This window comes from Nannospalax galili, unplaced genomic scaffold (genome assembly GCF_000622305.1).
Source record: "Nannospalax galili isolate Female #2095 unplaced genomic scaffold, S.galili_v1.0 scaffold717, whole genome shotgun sequence".
In the NCBI taxonomy this organism is placed as follows: domain Eukaryota; kingdom Metazoa; phylum Chordata; class Mammalia; order Rodentia; family Spalacidae; genus Nannospalax; species Nannospalax galili.
In genome coordinates this window covers 515,932-532,610 of record NW_008339763.1, presented here as the reverse complement: position 1 = coordinate 532,610, position 16,679 = coordinate 515,932, and the positions used below count along the sequence as shown (strand labels likewise).

General features: G+C 53.6%; 2 protein-coding genes across 6 annotated transcripts in view; both read right to left on the bottom strand.

Moving 5' to 3' along the window:
• The window catches only part of Cpsf1 (cleavage and polyadenylation specific factor 1), an 11,182-nt gene extending 4,827 nt beyond the window's left edge, over window positions 1-6,355 (bottom strand). Inside the window, exons 1-19 of one of the 4 annotated variants that reach the window (XM_017798517.2) lie at window positions 6,034-6,355; window positions 3,694-3,721; window positions 3,463-3,596; window positions 3,250-3,330; window positions 2,932-3,083; window positions 2,687-2,833; window positions 2,412-2,551; window positions 2,222-2,332; window positions 2,034-2,127; window positions 1,842-1,929; window positions 1,644-1,766; window positions 1,495-1,546; window positions 1,325-1,419; window positions 1,184-1,258; window positions 1,026-1,106; window positions 856-945; window positions 597-707; window positions 384-525; window positions 126-304 (exon numbers count right to left, since the gene is read on the bottom strand). In XM_017798517.2, the coding sequence (XP_017654006.1) occupies window positions 126-304; window positions 384-525; window positions 597-707; window positions 856-945; window positions 1,026-1,106; window positions 1,184-1,258; window positions 1,325-1,419; window positions 1,495-1,546; window positions 1,644-1,766; window positions 1,842-1,929; window positions 2,034-2,127; window positions 2,222-2,332; window positions 2,412-2,551; window positions 2,687-2,833; window positions 2,932-3,083; window positions 3,250-3,330; window positions 3,463-3,596; window positions 3,694-3,721; window positions 6,034-6,177 (2,067 nt within the window). In that variant the 5' untranslated portion in view covers window positions 6,178-6,355. The remainder of the gene's footprint in view (window positions 1-125; window positions 305-383; window positions 526-596; window positions 708-855; window positions 946-1,025; window positions 1,107-1,183; window positions 1,259-1,324; window positions 1,420-1,494; window positions 1,547-1,643; window positions 1,767-1,841; window positions 1,930-2,033; window positions 2,128-2,221; window positions 2,333-2,411; window positions 2,552-2,686; window positions 2,834-2,931; window positions 3,084-3,249; window positions 3,331-3,462; window positions 3,597-3,693; window positions 3,722-6,033) is intronic. The other 3 variants (XM_017798518.2, XM_008834425.3, XM_008834426.3) reach the window with 3 other exon arrangements.
• Window positions 6,356-8,209: 1,854 nt separating this feature from the next.
• Window positions 8,210-13,978, bottom strand: Slc39a4 (solute carrier family 39 member 4). Of its 2 annotated transcripts, XM_008834417.3 has the most exons (12): window positions 12,228-13,970; window positions 11,526-11,810; window positions 10,866-11,061; window positions 10,619-10,773; window positions 10,355-10,526; window positions 9,907-10,079; window positions 9,641-9,796; window positions 9,451-9,570; window positions 9,322-9,376; window positions 9,066-9,218; window positions 8,577-8,764; window positions 8,210-8,483 (listed from the first exon to the last, which is right to left on the bottom strand). In XM_008834417.3, the coding sequence occupies exons 1-12, from the start codon at window positions 12,417-12,419 to the stop codon at window positions 8,355-8,357; spliced, it is 1,974 nt and encodes a 657-aa protein (XP_008832639.2). In that variant the 5' UTR covers window positions 12,420-13,970; the 3' UTR covers window positions 8,210-8,354. The 2 variants fall into 2 exon arrangements, with proteins under 2 accessions (XP_008832639.2, XP_029420051.1); XM_029564191.1 differs by lacking the exon at window positions 8,577-8,764 and having other exon boundaries at window positions 12,228-13,978.
• Window positions 13,979-16,679: the final 2,701 nt, after the last annotated feature.

The following is a 16,679-nucleotide window of genomic DNA, read 5'->3' as shown; positions in this document are numbered from 1 at the left end:
CGTGAAGTTCTTGTTTGTATTATATAAAGAACTTCTACTTATTAATAATCAATAGATTGAATATGGTAAAAAAAAAGAAAAAAAAAAAAAAAAACCCAAAAAGAAAAAATAAAGAAGGGGCCTACATGATGCAGTGGAGGCTTGTGTAGTGCCAGGCGGTGGTGGCGGCCACTGTATGAATCACTCTTGAGTAGAAACATGGTAACGTGGCCCTCAGCACTCATGATGACCACGTAAGGATCAGCCACAGCACACTGCACAATGGGGGCACCCAAGTCCACAGGGATGAAGTGCAGTTGATTCACTGTGGGCACAAGGTAGTGAGGGTAGAGCAGCCAGTACACACCACCTCGAGACCCATTCACAAAGATCTGTCCACTTACCGCCTTCCAGCAGGCGGATACCCAGTGGTGACACTTGGACAATATAGCGATTGTCCCCAATGTTTCCAGCAAAGACAGTGGGGCCCTGTGTGGCAAAGCCACTGGTGTCCAGCTCCATGATCTCCTGGCCTGTCTGCAGGATCTGTGATGACAATGGTGAGTGGTGTCCTTTCCCAAGGAACCCAGGTCCCAGCCCTGGATCCCACCTTTTACCATGGTCGAGTCTTCCCGGCTCAGAATGAGGAAACCGTGCCTTCTCCCATCATCGTCTGCTTTGGGGGCACTAGGCTCCTGCTCTGTGCTCTCGACCTTGGGTGTTTCCTCCTGTGAAGATCAAAGAGGGGCAGGGCAGGAGCCACAGTCTGGCAAGGGCAGTGTGTGACTGTGACCACCTAAACCCTACTGTCCCTAGGTGCCATATGCATAATTCCCTGCCAGTTCTGGGCCTCCTCCTCATCCCAGTCTCACCTACCTCCTCCTTCCGCACAGGGGCAATGACTGTCCACATGTCATAGCAGCCAGGAAGTTCAAAGGTTGTCACCACCTGGGGCCGGATACTCTTCTAGAATGAAGATGGGGTGGGGATGAGAAGTCGGCTCACCCGAGTTCCATCAGGAGTCTCCCACCCCTGCCTATACATACCTGCAGCACCGACAGGGCCCCATTCTTCCCATAGCCGGAACAAACCACAATCTCCAGGTCTGGCTCAGGGCTGTTCTGAAACTGCAGAGCGGAATAAGGAGGTGGCTGCCCGCACCACCCTCCAGGCTCTATGACCCCAGTCCCAGCCCCTCTGGTACCTCTTCTGAGAGGAAGGCAGGCTCGCCAACAGCAGCGTTGGCACACGGTCCAATGTTGAGCATACTGTCACATACCTGTGGACACAGTGATAGTCAGATGGCTTGAAGGGGATGGCTATCCACTGCCTTGCCCAATCTCACCTCAAAGGAGTAGGTGGCCAGCTGTGTGCCTGACTGGGCCTCACTGCCATATACTTCAATCTCATCCACCTCATCTTGTGGTGCTGACTTGCTCCCTGAAGCAGAAAAATCCAGCTGAGTCCAGCCCTGGAGTTTGGCCCTCCCCTGCTCATCCCAGCCCAGCCTCTCACCTGTCCAGCCCACTGTGGAGTCTACTCGCTTCTTCTTGGAGGGAGGCTCTTCCTGTGAGGCAAGAGAGGGGAGTGATCAGTCTTGAGGCTGCCCCACACACAGGGGTCATGGCAGGAGAGGACCAGAGCCCCATAGTGCAGGCACTCACCTTGTCGGCAGCCTCACGGACAGAGCTGGTCAGGGGCTCCTGCAGCTTTTCTGTGTACTTGAGGAGGAGGGAATTGCCCAGACGAGAGCCCAGGAACAGGTAACCCGGCTCCATGGTGACCATCTGAGGGAGGCATGTGGGTAAGGGCAGAACCAGACCTAGACCCAGGGCACTCCCAACCCTGTCCCTACTACTCACACTGGTGGTAAGGACACTGGCAGCTGCCTTGTCAAAGTGAAACGCTCGGACACTACGCATGCCGTCAGTGATGAGGGTCAGCACGTAGCTGTGAGTAGGAGTAAGGGCACTGAGTAGGACAAGGTACAGGAGACACTGAGGGGGCAGAATGTGGGTATCTCAGAGGTCAAGGCTCATGGGCTATGGGCTCACATCTCGCCACCCTTGAGGGAGATGACCATCTTGTCGTAGGAGATGAAGGCTGCCTGTGCACAGTCCAGGGTGATCCGTACACCCTCCTGGGTACCTGCGGGGCAAATGGTCATGCCAAACTGGATGCCTTGCCCTGACCACAACCCAATCTGCCCCAGCCCACCCTGCCCATAGTACACCCCACTCACGCAATGGGAAGGCAGTGGTGCCTGTAGTGAGGCTATTGAGAGCCACACCATATGGGGGGACACTCTGGTTCAGGTACAACAGTGAGTTGACAGCGAAGATCACTACACCACCTGGAGGTGGACACAGGCTGGTAGATGGCTCAATGCTGTCCCCTGCCCCCACTGCCATTCGGCACTGCCAGACCCTCACCTATGGGCTTGGGCACAGCCAGGGCCTGGGTACAGTCAAAAGGCAGGCTGGTGAGGGACCAGATGACGGGGTGGACTTTCTGTGTGATGTTCAGTGAGATGGCCACGATGGAGCATGTATCCTGCCTCACAGCCACCCGCCTAGAGTAGTAGGTAGGTCACCCAGAGGCAGTTACATTGTTCTCAAGGCCAGTGGCCCAGTCACCCCTACCCCCCTACATATACCCTGCCTGGGCAAGACAGCTAGGGGTCATAGCAGAAGGCCCTGGGCCTCACCCTGGCCAGGTCTGGTTGGGCTCAAACAGGATGAGCAGGGTGGGCTCATAGTAGCCGTGTAGGAACTGCAAGTCAATAATGTTGAGCAGCTTCTCATCCAGAGCCCTCACATCGATGATGTAGCTAGGCAGGAAGCTGGACCTCTGCCTATGGACCAAGGGTGTCAGCAGGAAGGAATAGGGCAGAGGGGAACTCAGGGCTCCTGAGCACCCTCAAAGTCACAGCCACCCCAGCCTGGCACTCACCCCTCACTCATGAGTCCCTCATGCTCCTCAGCCAGGCTCTCTCTGCGGAAGGGCAGTACCACTAGTCGTGTGCCATAGATGAGCATGGCTGCACAGCGCCCATCAGGGTCCACTCGCACACGAGGTGTGTGCACGTTCTGCACAAACCCATCCTGGGGGCAGAGGGGACATCAGCTGGGACACATGGAAGGAGACCTGAGGGAAGCACTGGGGCACAGGAAAAGAGACAGAGGAGGGAGGTGCTGAGCTTAGCCTGGGGGAATGGGGACTTGGAGAGAGGTGCTGGGCTCAGCCTGGGGAAATGGAAGCTTGGCTTACCCGAAGCTCAGGCTCCTCAAAGTAGTGTAGAGACAGGGTCTTCAGATCATGAGTGCCTGGGTCATACTCCACCACTGACAGCTGGAGGCAGGAGGTCAGAACTGTTGCTCTTCCAATACCAACTGTGATGATACCAGCAGACCCCAACCCAGCACTACTCAACTGCCACACACTACTATGCCCAGGACCTCCTGCCAGATGCATACTGCTCACCTTAGCATCCTTGAAACTGAGGAGCAAGGCATCACGTTTAGCACCTGCAAGCTGCACGCTGGCCATGGACATGACGTTGCCAAAGAAGGAGAAGGAGGCGACCAGCTCTAGTTTCTCTCGATGGGCCTTCCCCTCTTGGGGAGGGATTAGCAAGTCAGGTCTGGGTCCTGCCCCCAGGTCACCCTTACACTCCCAGGTGCAGGGCTAGGGGCTATGCCACCCCACACTCACCTGTGCTCCCATCATTCTTGGTCAGGGCCTAGAGGGAAGAAGAAGGCAGTGAGGGGCCACACACCAGGTGCCCCAACCTCATTCAGGGACTCAGTCATTCTGAGAGACAAAGTCTACCTAGGGCTCACCTCTGCCACGAGGAAGCCCTGCCTTTCAGTGTCTGTATATAAGTCAGTAGATTCTAGAGACATTTGCTGGACTAATTCATACTCAAAACCTCTGCTTCTGTCCACAGGGCTCCTTTTTGGGCAGACACCCCAGCTTTCCCAGAAGCCCACCCCCGTGCTATATATACTCATTCTCTGCAGCCCTGCATAAGTAGCACAAGACAAGCTTTAGCCAGAGTCAAGGGATAGCACACACTTGTGGTCCCAGCTACTGGGGAGACCTAGACAGGATTGTGAGCTCCTGGTCAGCCTGAGCTACATGGCAAGACCACCCCTCTGCCCCCCCCACCAAAAAACAGCAGAAAGGAGGCCTTGAGTTTTCCTGACAACCCCACAAGCCAGCTGTGCCAGGAGTGGGTGTCACCCAGCAAGGGCTGCACTTACAGTAGATTTACAGAACAGATTCAAGACAGCCACAAAAAGACACATCTCCCTCCAAATGTATCTGAGCTGGGGGCTGCTGTAAAGAACAGGCTGTAGGAGCAAGGAAACCATGTCCTCCCAGTTTGACTTTTACGGTGCTGGGCATCTTCAGCTTTAGTCTCCTAGGGCCCTAACTTCTGGAAAGGAGCCCAACTACATTGAGGCCACCAGGCTATCTGGATAGCCATACAACACAGGAGTTGCTATTTGCAGCTGCATCCTATGTTTCAAGGATCTGTTTTATTTCACACCCATTAAAAACGCAAACATTCCCTCAACTTCCAGTGCACAAACCCTTGCTCTTGACTGAGTTCAGTTCCTAGCACCCACAGTGGGTGGTTCATAACTGTAACTCCAACACGAAGGGTACCTGATGGCTCTGGCCTCCAGCTAAACCTGCACTCAAGTGCACACACCACATACAGATACAATATAAAATAATAGGCCGGGCATGGTGGTGCATGCCTTTAGTACCAGCACTCAGGAGGCAGAGGCAGGTGGATCTCTGTTGAGTTCAAGGCCAGTCTGGTCTACATAGTGAGTTCCAGGCCAGCTGGTGCTACAGGAAGACCCTGTCTCAAAAAGACCAAAATAAATAAATAAATAAATAAATAAATAAATAAATAAAAATAAGCTGGGTATTGTGGCACATGCCTTTAGTCCCAGCACTTGGGAGGCAGAGACAAGCAAATCTCTGCTGAGACTTTTTGAGACAGAGTCTTCCTGTAGCCCCAGCTGTCCTGGAACTTGGTATGGAGAACAGGCTGGCCTTGAACTCACAGAGATCCACCTGCCTCTGCCTCCTGAGTGCTGGGATTAAAGGCCTGGTTCCCTACTAAGTTTTTTGAAATATTTTTGTTTGTTTGTTGAGACAGGGTCTCTCTGTAACCCCAGCTAGTCCAGAACGTGCTATGTAGACCAGGCTGCTCTCTATCTCATAGACCTCCATCTGCTTCTTCCTCCCCAGTGCTGGAATTAAAAGCATGTCTTGGTCTGGTCTAGGTAGTGAGTTCCAGGCCAGCCATGGCTACATAGTGAGACCCTGTCTCAAACAATCAAACAAAGCAGCTTCCTCAGTTTGTTTGTTGAGACAGGGTCTCACTATATAATTTTGGCTAGAACTCACAGAGGTCTGCCTTCCTCTGCCTCCTGAGTGCCAGGTTCAAAGGCATGCACCACCACTACCAGCAGAAGCTGCCTCCTGCAAGAAGCCTTCCTGAACCATCTGTTGTCCCTCTGGCAACCAAAGCACCCCTATATCTATCTATTTTCACTACACTTCCTGCCAGTAGTCTGTCCCCAGGCTAGATCTAGCCTTGCTTCTTTAGCTAGAAATGCTCTTCCCTCAACAAGCTGCAGCTCTCAGAAAGGTTCGCTGTCCATACGTCTGCAACAGCCAGCCTCCTTCCCGCCTGGTCCTAGTCTCTCTGCCGCATTGTGACAGCCTGTGTTTAAATGTGTGTGTTCATTTGGTGAAAAGTCTCCCTCCCCAATTCCCCAGGGTCTCATTCATTGTCATATCCCCATTATGAAGCACATGGAAGGTCTGCAACAATCTACAGAAAATACCAAACAGCAAGTAGGAGACTGAGGGCACGGGTGTACCCGTAGGGTAGATTGGGGTCAGACAACGTGGTGGTGGAACAGGCTCTGCGGACAGGAGCCCTCAGGAGAACCCAGGTCTTGCAGTGAACCTGCCGAGGTTGCTACGGCGAGGCCTCGGTTTCTCCACCCGGAGGGCGCGTCCTACCTCGGCGTCTCGGTTCAGGCGGTACACGTAGAGCTGCGAGGTGCCGGCCACCACGAGGTTGCGCTCAGTGTTGTTGAAGAAGTTGCAGTACATGGCGAACTCCAGCCCGGTGGGCGGGTGCGCCTGCTTGTACACGGCGTACATGGCGCGCCCACTGGCCCCCACGCCCGGAGCGGCCGACCCAGGGTACCCGGAACACCGCGGACTCGGCCCGCAGCACGCGCAAACCTGGCCACCAGGTTCCGAACTTCTGCGCCTGCGCCGTCCGCCCGGACCGGCGGACCCAGAGGACCCGACCTGGAGGTAGAGCAGATGGGTTCCGGGCTACTTCGCCGACGCGCCTGCGCGTCAGCGGCTGCGAGCAAACGGCGGCCCCTAGCGGCCCGGCTTGGCGTGGCAGGGGCTTGGACTGAAAGACCAGGTCCCAGAGCCAGAGCAGTCTGCTCCCAGGGCTGTCTTGGTGCCTGATTCCAGAGCCCTGAAATCCTAGGAAATAAAGCACGGATTTATAGTCATGGCCGGGAAAAGAACAGAAATGTGCTTATATTACACCTAACCTACCCGCCCAGTAGATAAAAGGCTGTTTGGATGCCCAAGACAGTAGGTGACCATATCAAAGATCCATTTACAGGATCTGGAAGGATGGTTCAGAGGTTAGGATCACAAGTACTACTTCTTTCCACACACACAGGCACACAAAAGCCAGGTGTGGTGGCACATGCCTTTAATCCCAGCACTCCGGAGGAAGAGGCAGATGGCGGTCTATGAGATCGAGGCCAGCCTGGTCTACATAGCGCATTCTGGGCCAGTTGGGGCTACAGGGGGACCCTGTCTCAAAATACAAACAAAAATATTTCAAAAACCTTAGTAGGGAGCCAGGCCTTTAATCCCACCACTCAGGAGGCAGAAGCAGGTGGATCTCTATGAGGTCAAGACCAGCCTGGTCTCCATAGCAAGTTCCAGGACAGCTGGGGCTACACAAAAAAAAAAAAAAAAAAAAAAAAAAAAAAAAAAAAAAAATAGTGGGGAGCTGGAGAGACGATGGCTCAGCAATTAAGATCATGGATGCAGGGCTGGAGAGATGGCTCAGCAGTTAAAAACACTGGCTGTTCTTGTAGAAGACCCAGGTTCGAATCCCAGCACACATATGGCAGCTAACAACTATCTGGCAGCTAACAACTGTCCCTAACTCCAGTTCCAGGGGATCCGACAGCCTCCTCTGGCTTCTGCCTGCATTGCAGGACACAGGTGCACTTATCTACATGCAGGCAATACATGCATACGCATAAAATAAAAATAATAAATTTTTTTAATTAAAAAAAGGGGGCTGGAGAGATGGCTCAGCAGTTAAGAACACTGGTTGTTCTTGCAGAAGACCTAGGTTTGAATCCCAGCACCCATATGGCAGCTAACAACTGTCCGTAACTCCAGTTCCAGGGGATCCGACAGCCTCCTCTGGCTTCTGCCTGCATTGCAGGACACAGGTGCACTTATCTACATGCAGGTAATACACTCATACACATAAAATAAAAATAATAATTAAAAAATTTTTTTGGTCTTTTTTGAGACAGGTTCTCCCTGTAGTCACAGCTGGCCTGGATTTGCTATAGAGACCAGGCTGGCCTTGAACTCCCAGAGATTGGTCTGACTTTGCCTCCAAGTGCTGGGATTAAAGGCATGTGGCACCATGCCTGGCTAGAAGCAGAACTTTTTGCCTTGCCAAACTATTTTGGATTGTGTGGTCATTTTCTTGAGGCTTCAGACCCATTTCTTACACTTGGACTTTGATCTTCTGGCCTCCAGAACTGTGAGAGAATTAATTTCTTTAGTTTTAGGCACCCAGTCTAGGGCAGACTTATATGGTAACCTCAGGAGACTACTGCAAGGGGATTCTGGATAGCCAATTCTGCCAAGAGCAGCCCAATGCCCATGGCTTGAACTGCTGGTTTGGCCACGTCTAGGCTGTGTTCATGACAGAAATGACCCCTCATCTATATAAGCAGTGGTGATGTCAGTTTTGACTAGGGACATGGTATTACCTGCAGCCACATCCTGGTAAACCTCTCTGACTGTTCCTGGGCGGGGCTTAGTAATAGAGAAGAAAAGCTGGTTGTACACAGGATCCCCAGTGCAGCTGTCCTGAAGAAGGAGAGAGAGCAGCTGAATTTGATTGGCAAGAAGTCTTTATTGAATTTGGAGATAGGAAATAAGTAAGGCCTTGGGTTCTCTAGCTACCCAGTGGGTGCAAAGGATGAATGTCTCACAAAGATAAAGCAGAGTCAGTCAAAAGACAGGGACTGGGACTGGGTGGGACAGGGTTGTCAGAAGGTGATGTTGTCTTCGTACAAGGACAACAGCAGAAGGACGGTCCAGCCGCCTAGGAGACCCACGTTGTGAAGCAGGAAAAGGAGCCAGGGCCGCTGGTCCCGCACGCTCATCATGGCCGGAAGCTGAAAAGAAGGTGGACCTCAGTTCAGTGGCCAGCTAGGTGGAGCCCCTGGTCAGCTCCCCAGACCCCAGCGCAGGCCTTTCTCCATCCTAACCATGTCACAGAGCGCCACGTAGAGGAAGAGGCCGGTGGCTACAGCCAGAATCCAGGCCTCACCCTCCTCGCTGACTCCGACTGCGAGAGCCACATAAAGGCCAGCGAACGCCGTGAGTGCAGAGGCCAGATTTAGCAGCAACGCACGCCGCACCGTCAGCCCAGCGTGCAGGAGGGCGGCGAAGTCCCCTGGAATCCAGCAGGTTGCATTAAGAGCTCCGCCCACCTGCCAGGTACCGCCCATCAGACCGCATTCCAGTGGGCCAACAGCACAGACCCATTCGAAGGCGGGTCCAGCTCCAGCAGCCTCGCCCACCTTCCTGCGACCCCGCCCCTGCCTCTATCTAGCCTCGCCCACAAAGGACCCGACTCTCCGACTCTCTGACATACGAAGGCCGGGTCCCTTTCTGCATATATTCTGTCTGGCTCACTTCCAGAAGAGGTCCCAACCACTAAGACCCGCCCCTGCAAGCCACACCCCAGCGCTCACCCAGTTCGTGGGGCAGCTCGTGGCAGAACACTGCCAGAGAAGTGGCCAGCCCAGTCTTCCATGAAGATGCGAAGGCTGCGCCCACAGCAAGCCCGTCAGCGAAGTTGTGCACCGCATCACCCAGAGTGATCAGATAGGGCAGCAGCCTCAGCTCTGCGGGCGTGGCAAACGAGGGTCCCTTAGGCCAAGTTCTGCCCATCTACCCAAAGGCAATCAGCAGATCCTCATCCCTGGGTGGATCTCCCTCAGGGCTCACCTGCTTTCAGCTCCTGGGGTTCCGGGTTCAGTAGTTCTGGGCTCTCCTCTGACACCTGGGGGAAGCAAAGGTGAATCTAGGCAAGGAGACAATCAAGGAGCTCTCTCTGGGACAGGGCTTACCATTTACCAAGTCTGCTCGAGAGCCCTCATGGGGCTGCTTGGGCTGCCGGAGCTCGCTGGGTGCCAGCTGCAGGGACACTCCGTGGCTGTGGCCACCGTGGTTGCAGGGCCCATCCTTCTCAGAATCCTGTGGAGAAGCTGGTCAGAGCCCATTGACAGGGCCACCCATCCCAACTACCCCTTCCCTAGAGCCTGACCTGGTCCTTGGGCAACAGGAGATTGAAGAGGCGCTCAAACAGGAAAAAGATGTAGAGGCCTCCAAGAGCAGCCAGCAGGCGCCAGGTGGACTGTGCACCGATGCCCACCTCCTCATGGGTGTGGTCCTCTCCACTGTGTGTGTGCAGCCCCAGCACCTGGGGAGCAGGGGACGCTGACTGAGGGCTTTAGGGCCCACAAGGGTTGAAGAGCCAGGACTGGAGAAGGGCAGCAGGAGAGGGGAAGGCCCTGGCGAGTGAGGGCTGACCTTGGGTGTCAGATGCAAGAGGGCATCACCAGTGAGTGCGCCCACAGCCAAGCTCAGGAAGGTCTGCATGATGTAATGGGTGGCTGTGCTGCATTTGGCACAGGTGAGCAGCAGGAGGCCGAACACAGCACAGAGGCAGATGATCAGTGTAGCCAGAGAGCCATACAGATACCCTGAAAGTGAAGCCACACTGAGAGCCCCCTGTTTCCCAGGGCCCAGGAATGAGCAGGTGCTGGAGCAGGCTATCTATGGGGGCCAGGCATCTGTTCCCCGGCTCTCCTTCCTCAAGACCCCACTGCTTTTCTTTCTAGCACACCCCCTTGCCTGCCTTCTCATTCCTCAATGCCCATTCCTCCATGCTCCCTTTGGGGCCCACTGCTATGAGGCCACTACCACTACCCAGGGGCAGGCCAGGCAGGCATACCCACACCTGGGGATAGGCACTCACTCTCTGCCTGGCTGAGCTGGTCCTGTGTATGAACACTGTGCTGGTGGCTGCAGGCCCCACTCAGCTGCTGTTGGACCAGGGCAGGGCTCAGTTGGGCCCAGGCCTGAGGTGACACCCCAGCCTGCTCAGACAGCCCATAGACAGCCATGACATCCTTAGCACTCAGGCATACCTGGAGGTGGGGGGAGTAGGGAAAGAGTCAGGGGCCGGAGCAGACCGATGTGAGCCCATCTTATTGTAGAACCACATAAGTGAGCGGCTCACCGAGTCCCATACACTGGAGCTGCTGTTGAGGGTGGCACAGGACTCAGAAGTCTGGCAATTGGTCTCCCTGCCCTGATGACTATGGTCACTGTGGTCATCATGGTCACTGTGGTCCTCTCTACCCACTCCAAGGCGTTGCATCAAAACTTCCAGCTCTGGCAGGAAGAACAGTGAGTACATAGTCTGTGGGTTCCAATCTTGCCCCTCCCCCAGGAGTGGAGGCTGAAGGTCTCAGTCCAAGCCTCACCAGCCAGCGTGATATTGGGAGCTTCGCTGCTGTGCTGCCGGAACACAAAGTCCACAAAGTACTGAGGGCTAGGCAGGGCTTGGAAGCAGGATCCATTCCTGACGTGGTCTAGCAAGGCAGCCAGGACTGGGCCAGGGCTGCTGGGAGCACCTGCCTCTTCAGCCTCCTCCAGCAGCTGGGGGACATCTATACAAGTCTAGAGAAGAGACTAGCCTCAGTGTCAACTCCTGGAGGCCAGCTCCACTGTTGCCATCCATCCTAGCACAGCCCACTGGATAGGCCTCCCATTGACCCTCCTCATACTACTTTCCAGGTTTCACCAAAGACCTTGGCCTGCCACAGCCTACCTGACCCTCCCTCTCTTCCCCTCCACAGTCCAACTCTTCCCCAGGTGGTAACAGCCTTCACTTCACCCTCTGGCCTCCTTTGGGCGCCAGAGCTTTCCTGGCCCCCATTCCCCAGAGGGTGCCCCCAGGCTCCTGCAGTCCCTGCCTCACTCAATAATGAACATGCATTCTGACTTCCATCAGACTTCAATCTCCCAATTATGTCTTCAAATGCCAGGGAGGCTGTGTGGGATGTTCCCCCCTACTGTAGCAGCCTCCCTTCCTTGGCACTTAGGTCCTCCTCACTCCAGATACCTGCTCCCTGGACTCTTACCTCCTCCCCAGTGGGCTGGTTGGCAGTATGGGCCTCAATCTTCCACAGTAGCTGGCTCAGGCCCAGAGTCATGGCCTCTGGACTCTCCAGTAGGGCTAGGTAATGGTCCACACGGGAGGCCAAGCGGCCAGCCTGGATATCTTCACATGTGCCCTCCGGGTTGCTAAGGTAGAGGGCAGCGGCAGCACTGAGATGACCAATGTATCTGGATTCCAGGACTGACCCTGGGACAAGCTCTGGCTTGTCAGACCTGCCCAAGGCCAAGACATCCTCCACAGACAGGCACTGTGGGCAGAAACAGGTAGACAGGGGTGGGTTGGTCTGGGCCCACCAGAAAGACACAGGTCGCAGTGGCTGTCATTGGCTATCTCATGTCCTGCTCTGCCCCTTGCTCTGTTGGCTCAACTAGGTGCCTACACAAAGGGGTCTTCAGCAGTTAATCTCCCATCCTGGAGGGTAAGGGTCATCCAGGAGTCACTGCAGATTTGATAGCATGGGAAGTGGAACTGTGTGTCCCAGGAGGGGGACCCTGCCTGTCAGAGCCCCCAGCAGGAGAGAGGAAGTTCCAGTCTGCAGGTAGGTTCAGTCACCAGCCTCCAGACCCGCCTCCTGGAGTTTGCCCAGGTCCCTTTGCTGCCTGCCACAGGGTGGAGCGGGCAGGAAGGGGCTGAGGCTGGGGGACCCATCGGGTGGGGCTGTTACCTTTCCACACGGCCCGTTGGTGCAGTGCACACGGACCGCAAGCATATTTAACAGGCTGTCCAGTGCCTCTCGATCCAGAACTCCCTGGCCAGAGGTGAGCAGGCTTAACAGCTGGATGGGTTGGGCCATTGTTGCTGTGACCACAAGCATGGCCAACAGGAGCCTTGGTGTGAGCCAAGCTAGGAACGCCATGCCTCAAGCCCCAAAGTGCTCCTGTTCCGTGCTGTGTGGAGATTGCTTGCGTCTGGGCTGGCTGTGGGCTGCTGGGGCTGCCTGGGGCCAGACTAGGGCTGGGCTCAACTTGCCTGGCCCCAGCTCCAGGACCTCTCCCAGGTATTTCCTGTTGGGCTCTGTGATTGGCTGCTGGAGGTGTCTGGGTTAACCATTCCAGTGGCAGATCCTCCCTGACAGCCATGGGCAAGGAGCTGCTGCCTACTGGGGCTCCTGGAGCTAGAGCTGGGTCCCTTCCCTTGGGTTCCTGACTTGAGCATCCCCTTTCCTGTCACACCCAGAGCTGCCAGGCAGGGCCACCTTCTCTGCTCCCGAAGGGTCCAGGACATCCCCTCCTGTGACTCTCTTTCTCTCTGAATGAAGGTTATCTACAAGCTGGGGGACCTGGGGCAGAGATGCACGGATGTTACCAGGTCATACACCTGGGTGATCTATTTAAAATTTGCAGGAAAGCCCTTAGGCCTGCTCATCCCTTCCCAGCTGCCTCCCAGCCCAGCCTAGACAAGTCCCAATTCTTGTAGTCTAGAGTTGGGGTGGGAATTGTGTTCTTCTAGGTCCTGGGTTATGGTCTCTAGGCCCAGCATTGGTTGCTATGGGAAGTTAAGCAAAGGTGCTTGCTGAGTCACACTCCCCACCCCCAGCCCTCCAGGGACAATCCCCAGGAAATGGGTAAAGCCCCAACCCAGACAAACAGGAAGATAAGATGTGACCTTAGTCACAGCCAACACCTGGCCAGCTCTTGGGGTCAGGAGGAGGTAGAAGCTCTAGGCCTGAGCACAGGAGGGCTGCAGCAGGGCTATGGTTCTCAGTGTTGCCCCTCCCTGATAGTTCCCTCCAGCCTTTGACCCCTGAACTTTATCTTTACCCAGGTGGCAGGCTGGAGGAGGGGTTGGACAACAGGGAGCTGATAATCACCACCCCAGGTCACAGGGCATCTTAGCCTCTAGGGGGTGGGGGCTATGGGTGGCACCAGAAGCACTGTGGCCCTTTTTCACCAAGTTCAAACAACCCCAGACCCTGGCCCTCTAGCGTGTAGCTAGGGTGTGGAGCTGGGAGCCTGATGCCTAGGGGACTCTGACCCTAGTGTTCTGGAGGGTTAGGGTAGTATGGGGAAATAATCTGAGTGTCCTGAGCTGCTTCTCTGCCTTGCTCAACTCAGACATATGTCAGTGCCCCTTCTGGCTGGGATCCTTGCCATGTGGCATCTAGTCCTAACCCTATGAGGGAACTATGGTTGTGAACTGGGAGAGCCAGCATGAGATAATGAGGAAAGCAGCCCTTCATAAAGCTCTGAAGATGTCATATGTCCAAACTGGCTTTTCTTTCTCAACTCTTCGGCTGCTGGTGGCCAAGATCAGGCTGATTGGCTTTTCACTGCTGAAGTGCTGCCAGCCTCTAAAAAAAAATCTACTGGATTTCTGCTCCCTGGATCTCCACTCCAAGGGGTAGACCTGCCTGAGCCCTCAAAGGCAAGTCTGCATAGACCAGCCGTCCCCACGGTGGGCCTTAGTACTGACCCATACCCTCCCCCATTCAGGTTCATGTGCCCTCAGGTCTAGGACCCTTTTTTTCTTTAAAGATTTTTTACTTTATGTTTTGCCTGGATGTATGTATGTGCACCCTCTGTGTGCATGGTGCCTGGAGGCCAGAACATGGCATGGGATCCCCTAGAACTGGAGTTAGAGATGGTTGTGAGCAGCCATGTAGGTACTAGGAACTCAGCATGAACTGGGTCCTCAGCAAGAGTAACGTGTTATTTTATTTTTATGTGTATGCATGTATTGCCTGCATGTAAGTAAGTGCACTCGTATCGTGCAGTGCCCTCAGAGGTCAGAAGAGGCTGTTGGAGCCCCTGGGACTGGAGTTACGGACAGTTGTTAACTGCCATGTGGGTGCTGGGATTTGAACCTGGGTCTTCTGCAAAAACAACCAGTGTTCTTAACCACTGAGCCATCTTTCCAACCCTGCAACAAGTGTTCTTAACTGCTCAGCCATCTCTCCAGTCCTCCCCTAACCGCCCCCACACCCTTTTTTTGCAGTGGAAGAGCAAACGTCAAGAGCTTGACCAGCTTGCATATTTGCTATCCACATTGGCCTGGGGCCAACTTCCCTTCCCAGGATGGCTAGTCTTGTGAGTTCTGAACCCTTTTTCACCTCTGGGCTACTCCTACATAATTTCCAACAAGCTGACAGCCATTGCCACTGTCATAAAAATGACATATAAACCCATGTCTGTAGCACATGAGATGGCTCAGCATAAAGTCACTTGCCCCCAAACCTAATGAACTGAGTTCCAACCCTGGGACCCACATGGTGGAAAGAGAACCAGCTCCTACAAGTTATCCTCCTTTCACCTCCACATGCATGCCATGACAAGCACCCCCCAAAAAATTAAGTGTAAGAGATATAAACCCATGTCTGTAGCCTTATTTGTGACAGCCAAGAGGTAGGAATAATTCAAACATCCAAAGAGGTGACAAGTTAAACAAATGTGGCACATATACATACATACATACACATTAGACTATGGAGATTCTGCTGGGTGTGGTGGCACTCCCCTTTAGTCCCAGCACTCAGGAGGCAGAGGCAGGTGGATCTCTGAGATTGAGGCCAGCCTGGTCTACATAGGAAGTGCCAGGCCAGCTGGGGCTACAGGGAGACCCTTTCTCAAAAAGACAAAATAAATAATAAATAAATAGGATGAAATTCTGACATACAACATGGATGATCCTGGAAGACATTATACTGAGTGAAATAAGCCAGTCACAGAAGAATACTGTATGATTCCGCTTATACAAGATACATGAGACATAGTGGAATGGTGGGTGTTGGCACTTGGAATTGGTGTTACTAGACACAGAGGTTCAGTTTGGAAAGATGGGAAGTCGTGGAGGTGACAGTGGGGATGTCCCCCAGTGGCGTGCATGTGCTTCATGCCACTGAACTATCTTCAAAATGGTTACAGTGGCAACTTCTATATTTTATCACAGTAAAAGTTAAAATAGAGGCCAGGGGTGGTGGCACACACCTTTAATCCCAGCACTCGGGAGGCAGAGGCAGGCAGATCTCTGTGAGTTCAAGGCCAGCCTGGTCTTCATAGTGAATTCCAGGACAGCTGGGGCTACAGGGAGACCCTGTCTCAAAAAAAGACCAAAAAAAAAAAAAGTTAAAATAGACCAAAACAATACTCCCTGGCCATTAGCTAAACCTTAATTCAGTGGCTACAAATAGTAAGATAAAAATAAATGAAGTGGGTTGGAGCAGACCTGATCCAGGCTTGGTAACACATGTTATAATTCCAGAACCAGGCAGAATCATGATTGTGTTGGATGTCAGCATGGGCTACACTGTGAGATCATCTTAAAAATATCAAAAGGGGCTTGAGAAATGGCTCAATGATTAAGAGTGTGTACTGCTCTTCTAGAGGACCCAAGTTCCATTCCCAGAACCCATATCAGGTGGCTCCCAACCACCTATAATTCCAGGTTTGTTGGGAGTTATTAGTATAAGCACAGCCATTATGTACATTGAGCTGTGGCAGGCTTGCTTGTTTACTTTATGATCTTTCACCTTAACTCAGGAGTTTGTGTGTTTTACACACAAGTACCGAATTGTTCTGCCAAGTTAGGAGGAATGTGTTGATAATTTAGGGAAGATGGTTAAATGGTGGAATTCATAACAAGTATTTGACCGTTCCTTGACCCTCAGATAAAGGTGGGAAAAAAGAGCTGTTGAAGCTCATTGAGCTAAGCAAACGGTGGCTATCTGATGTTCTACTGTACAAGAAGGGTGAGCTAAAATAAACCGGGTGTTCTAGTTTGTTCTTCATTGCCGTGACAGAATACTCTGACCAATACAACTTGGGGGAGGAAAGGGTTTATTTGTCTTACATCTCCCAGGTTGCAGTTCATCAGGGAGCCCAAGGTAGGAACTCAGGGCAGGAACCTGGAAGCAGGAGCTGAAGCACAGGCCACGGAGGAACACTGCTTACTGGCTTGCTCCCCTGGCCCCTGCTCAGCCTGCTTTCTTATGCAACACAGGCCCACCTGCCCAGGGGTGGCACCACCCACAGTGGGCTGGGCCCTCCCACATCACTCATCAAGAAGATGCCCCTCAGACATGGCCATAGGCCAGTCCAATAGAGGCAATTCCCCAATTGGGGCTCCCTCAACCCAGGTGTGTCAAGTTCACATTAAAGCTATCCAGCACAGGGAAATACCA

Bases quoted from the DNA above. Each gene is read 5' to 3' on its own strand.
- Slc39a4 (XM_008834417.3), bottom strand. From the start codon at position 12,419: ATGGCGTTCCTAGCTTGGCTCACACCAAGGCTCCTGTTGGCCATGCTT. The intron at 11,811-12,227 runs GTAACAGCCCCA...TTCTGCCCACAG, and splicing joins CCAACGGGCCGTGTGGAAAG to TGCCTGTCTGTGGAGGATGT. The intron at 10,774-10,865 runs GTGAGGCTTGGA...TCTTCCTGCCAG, and splicing joins TCCCAATATCACGCTGGCTG to AGCTGGAAGTTTTGATGCAA.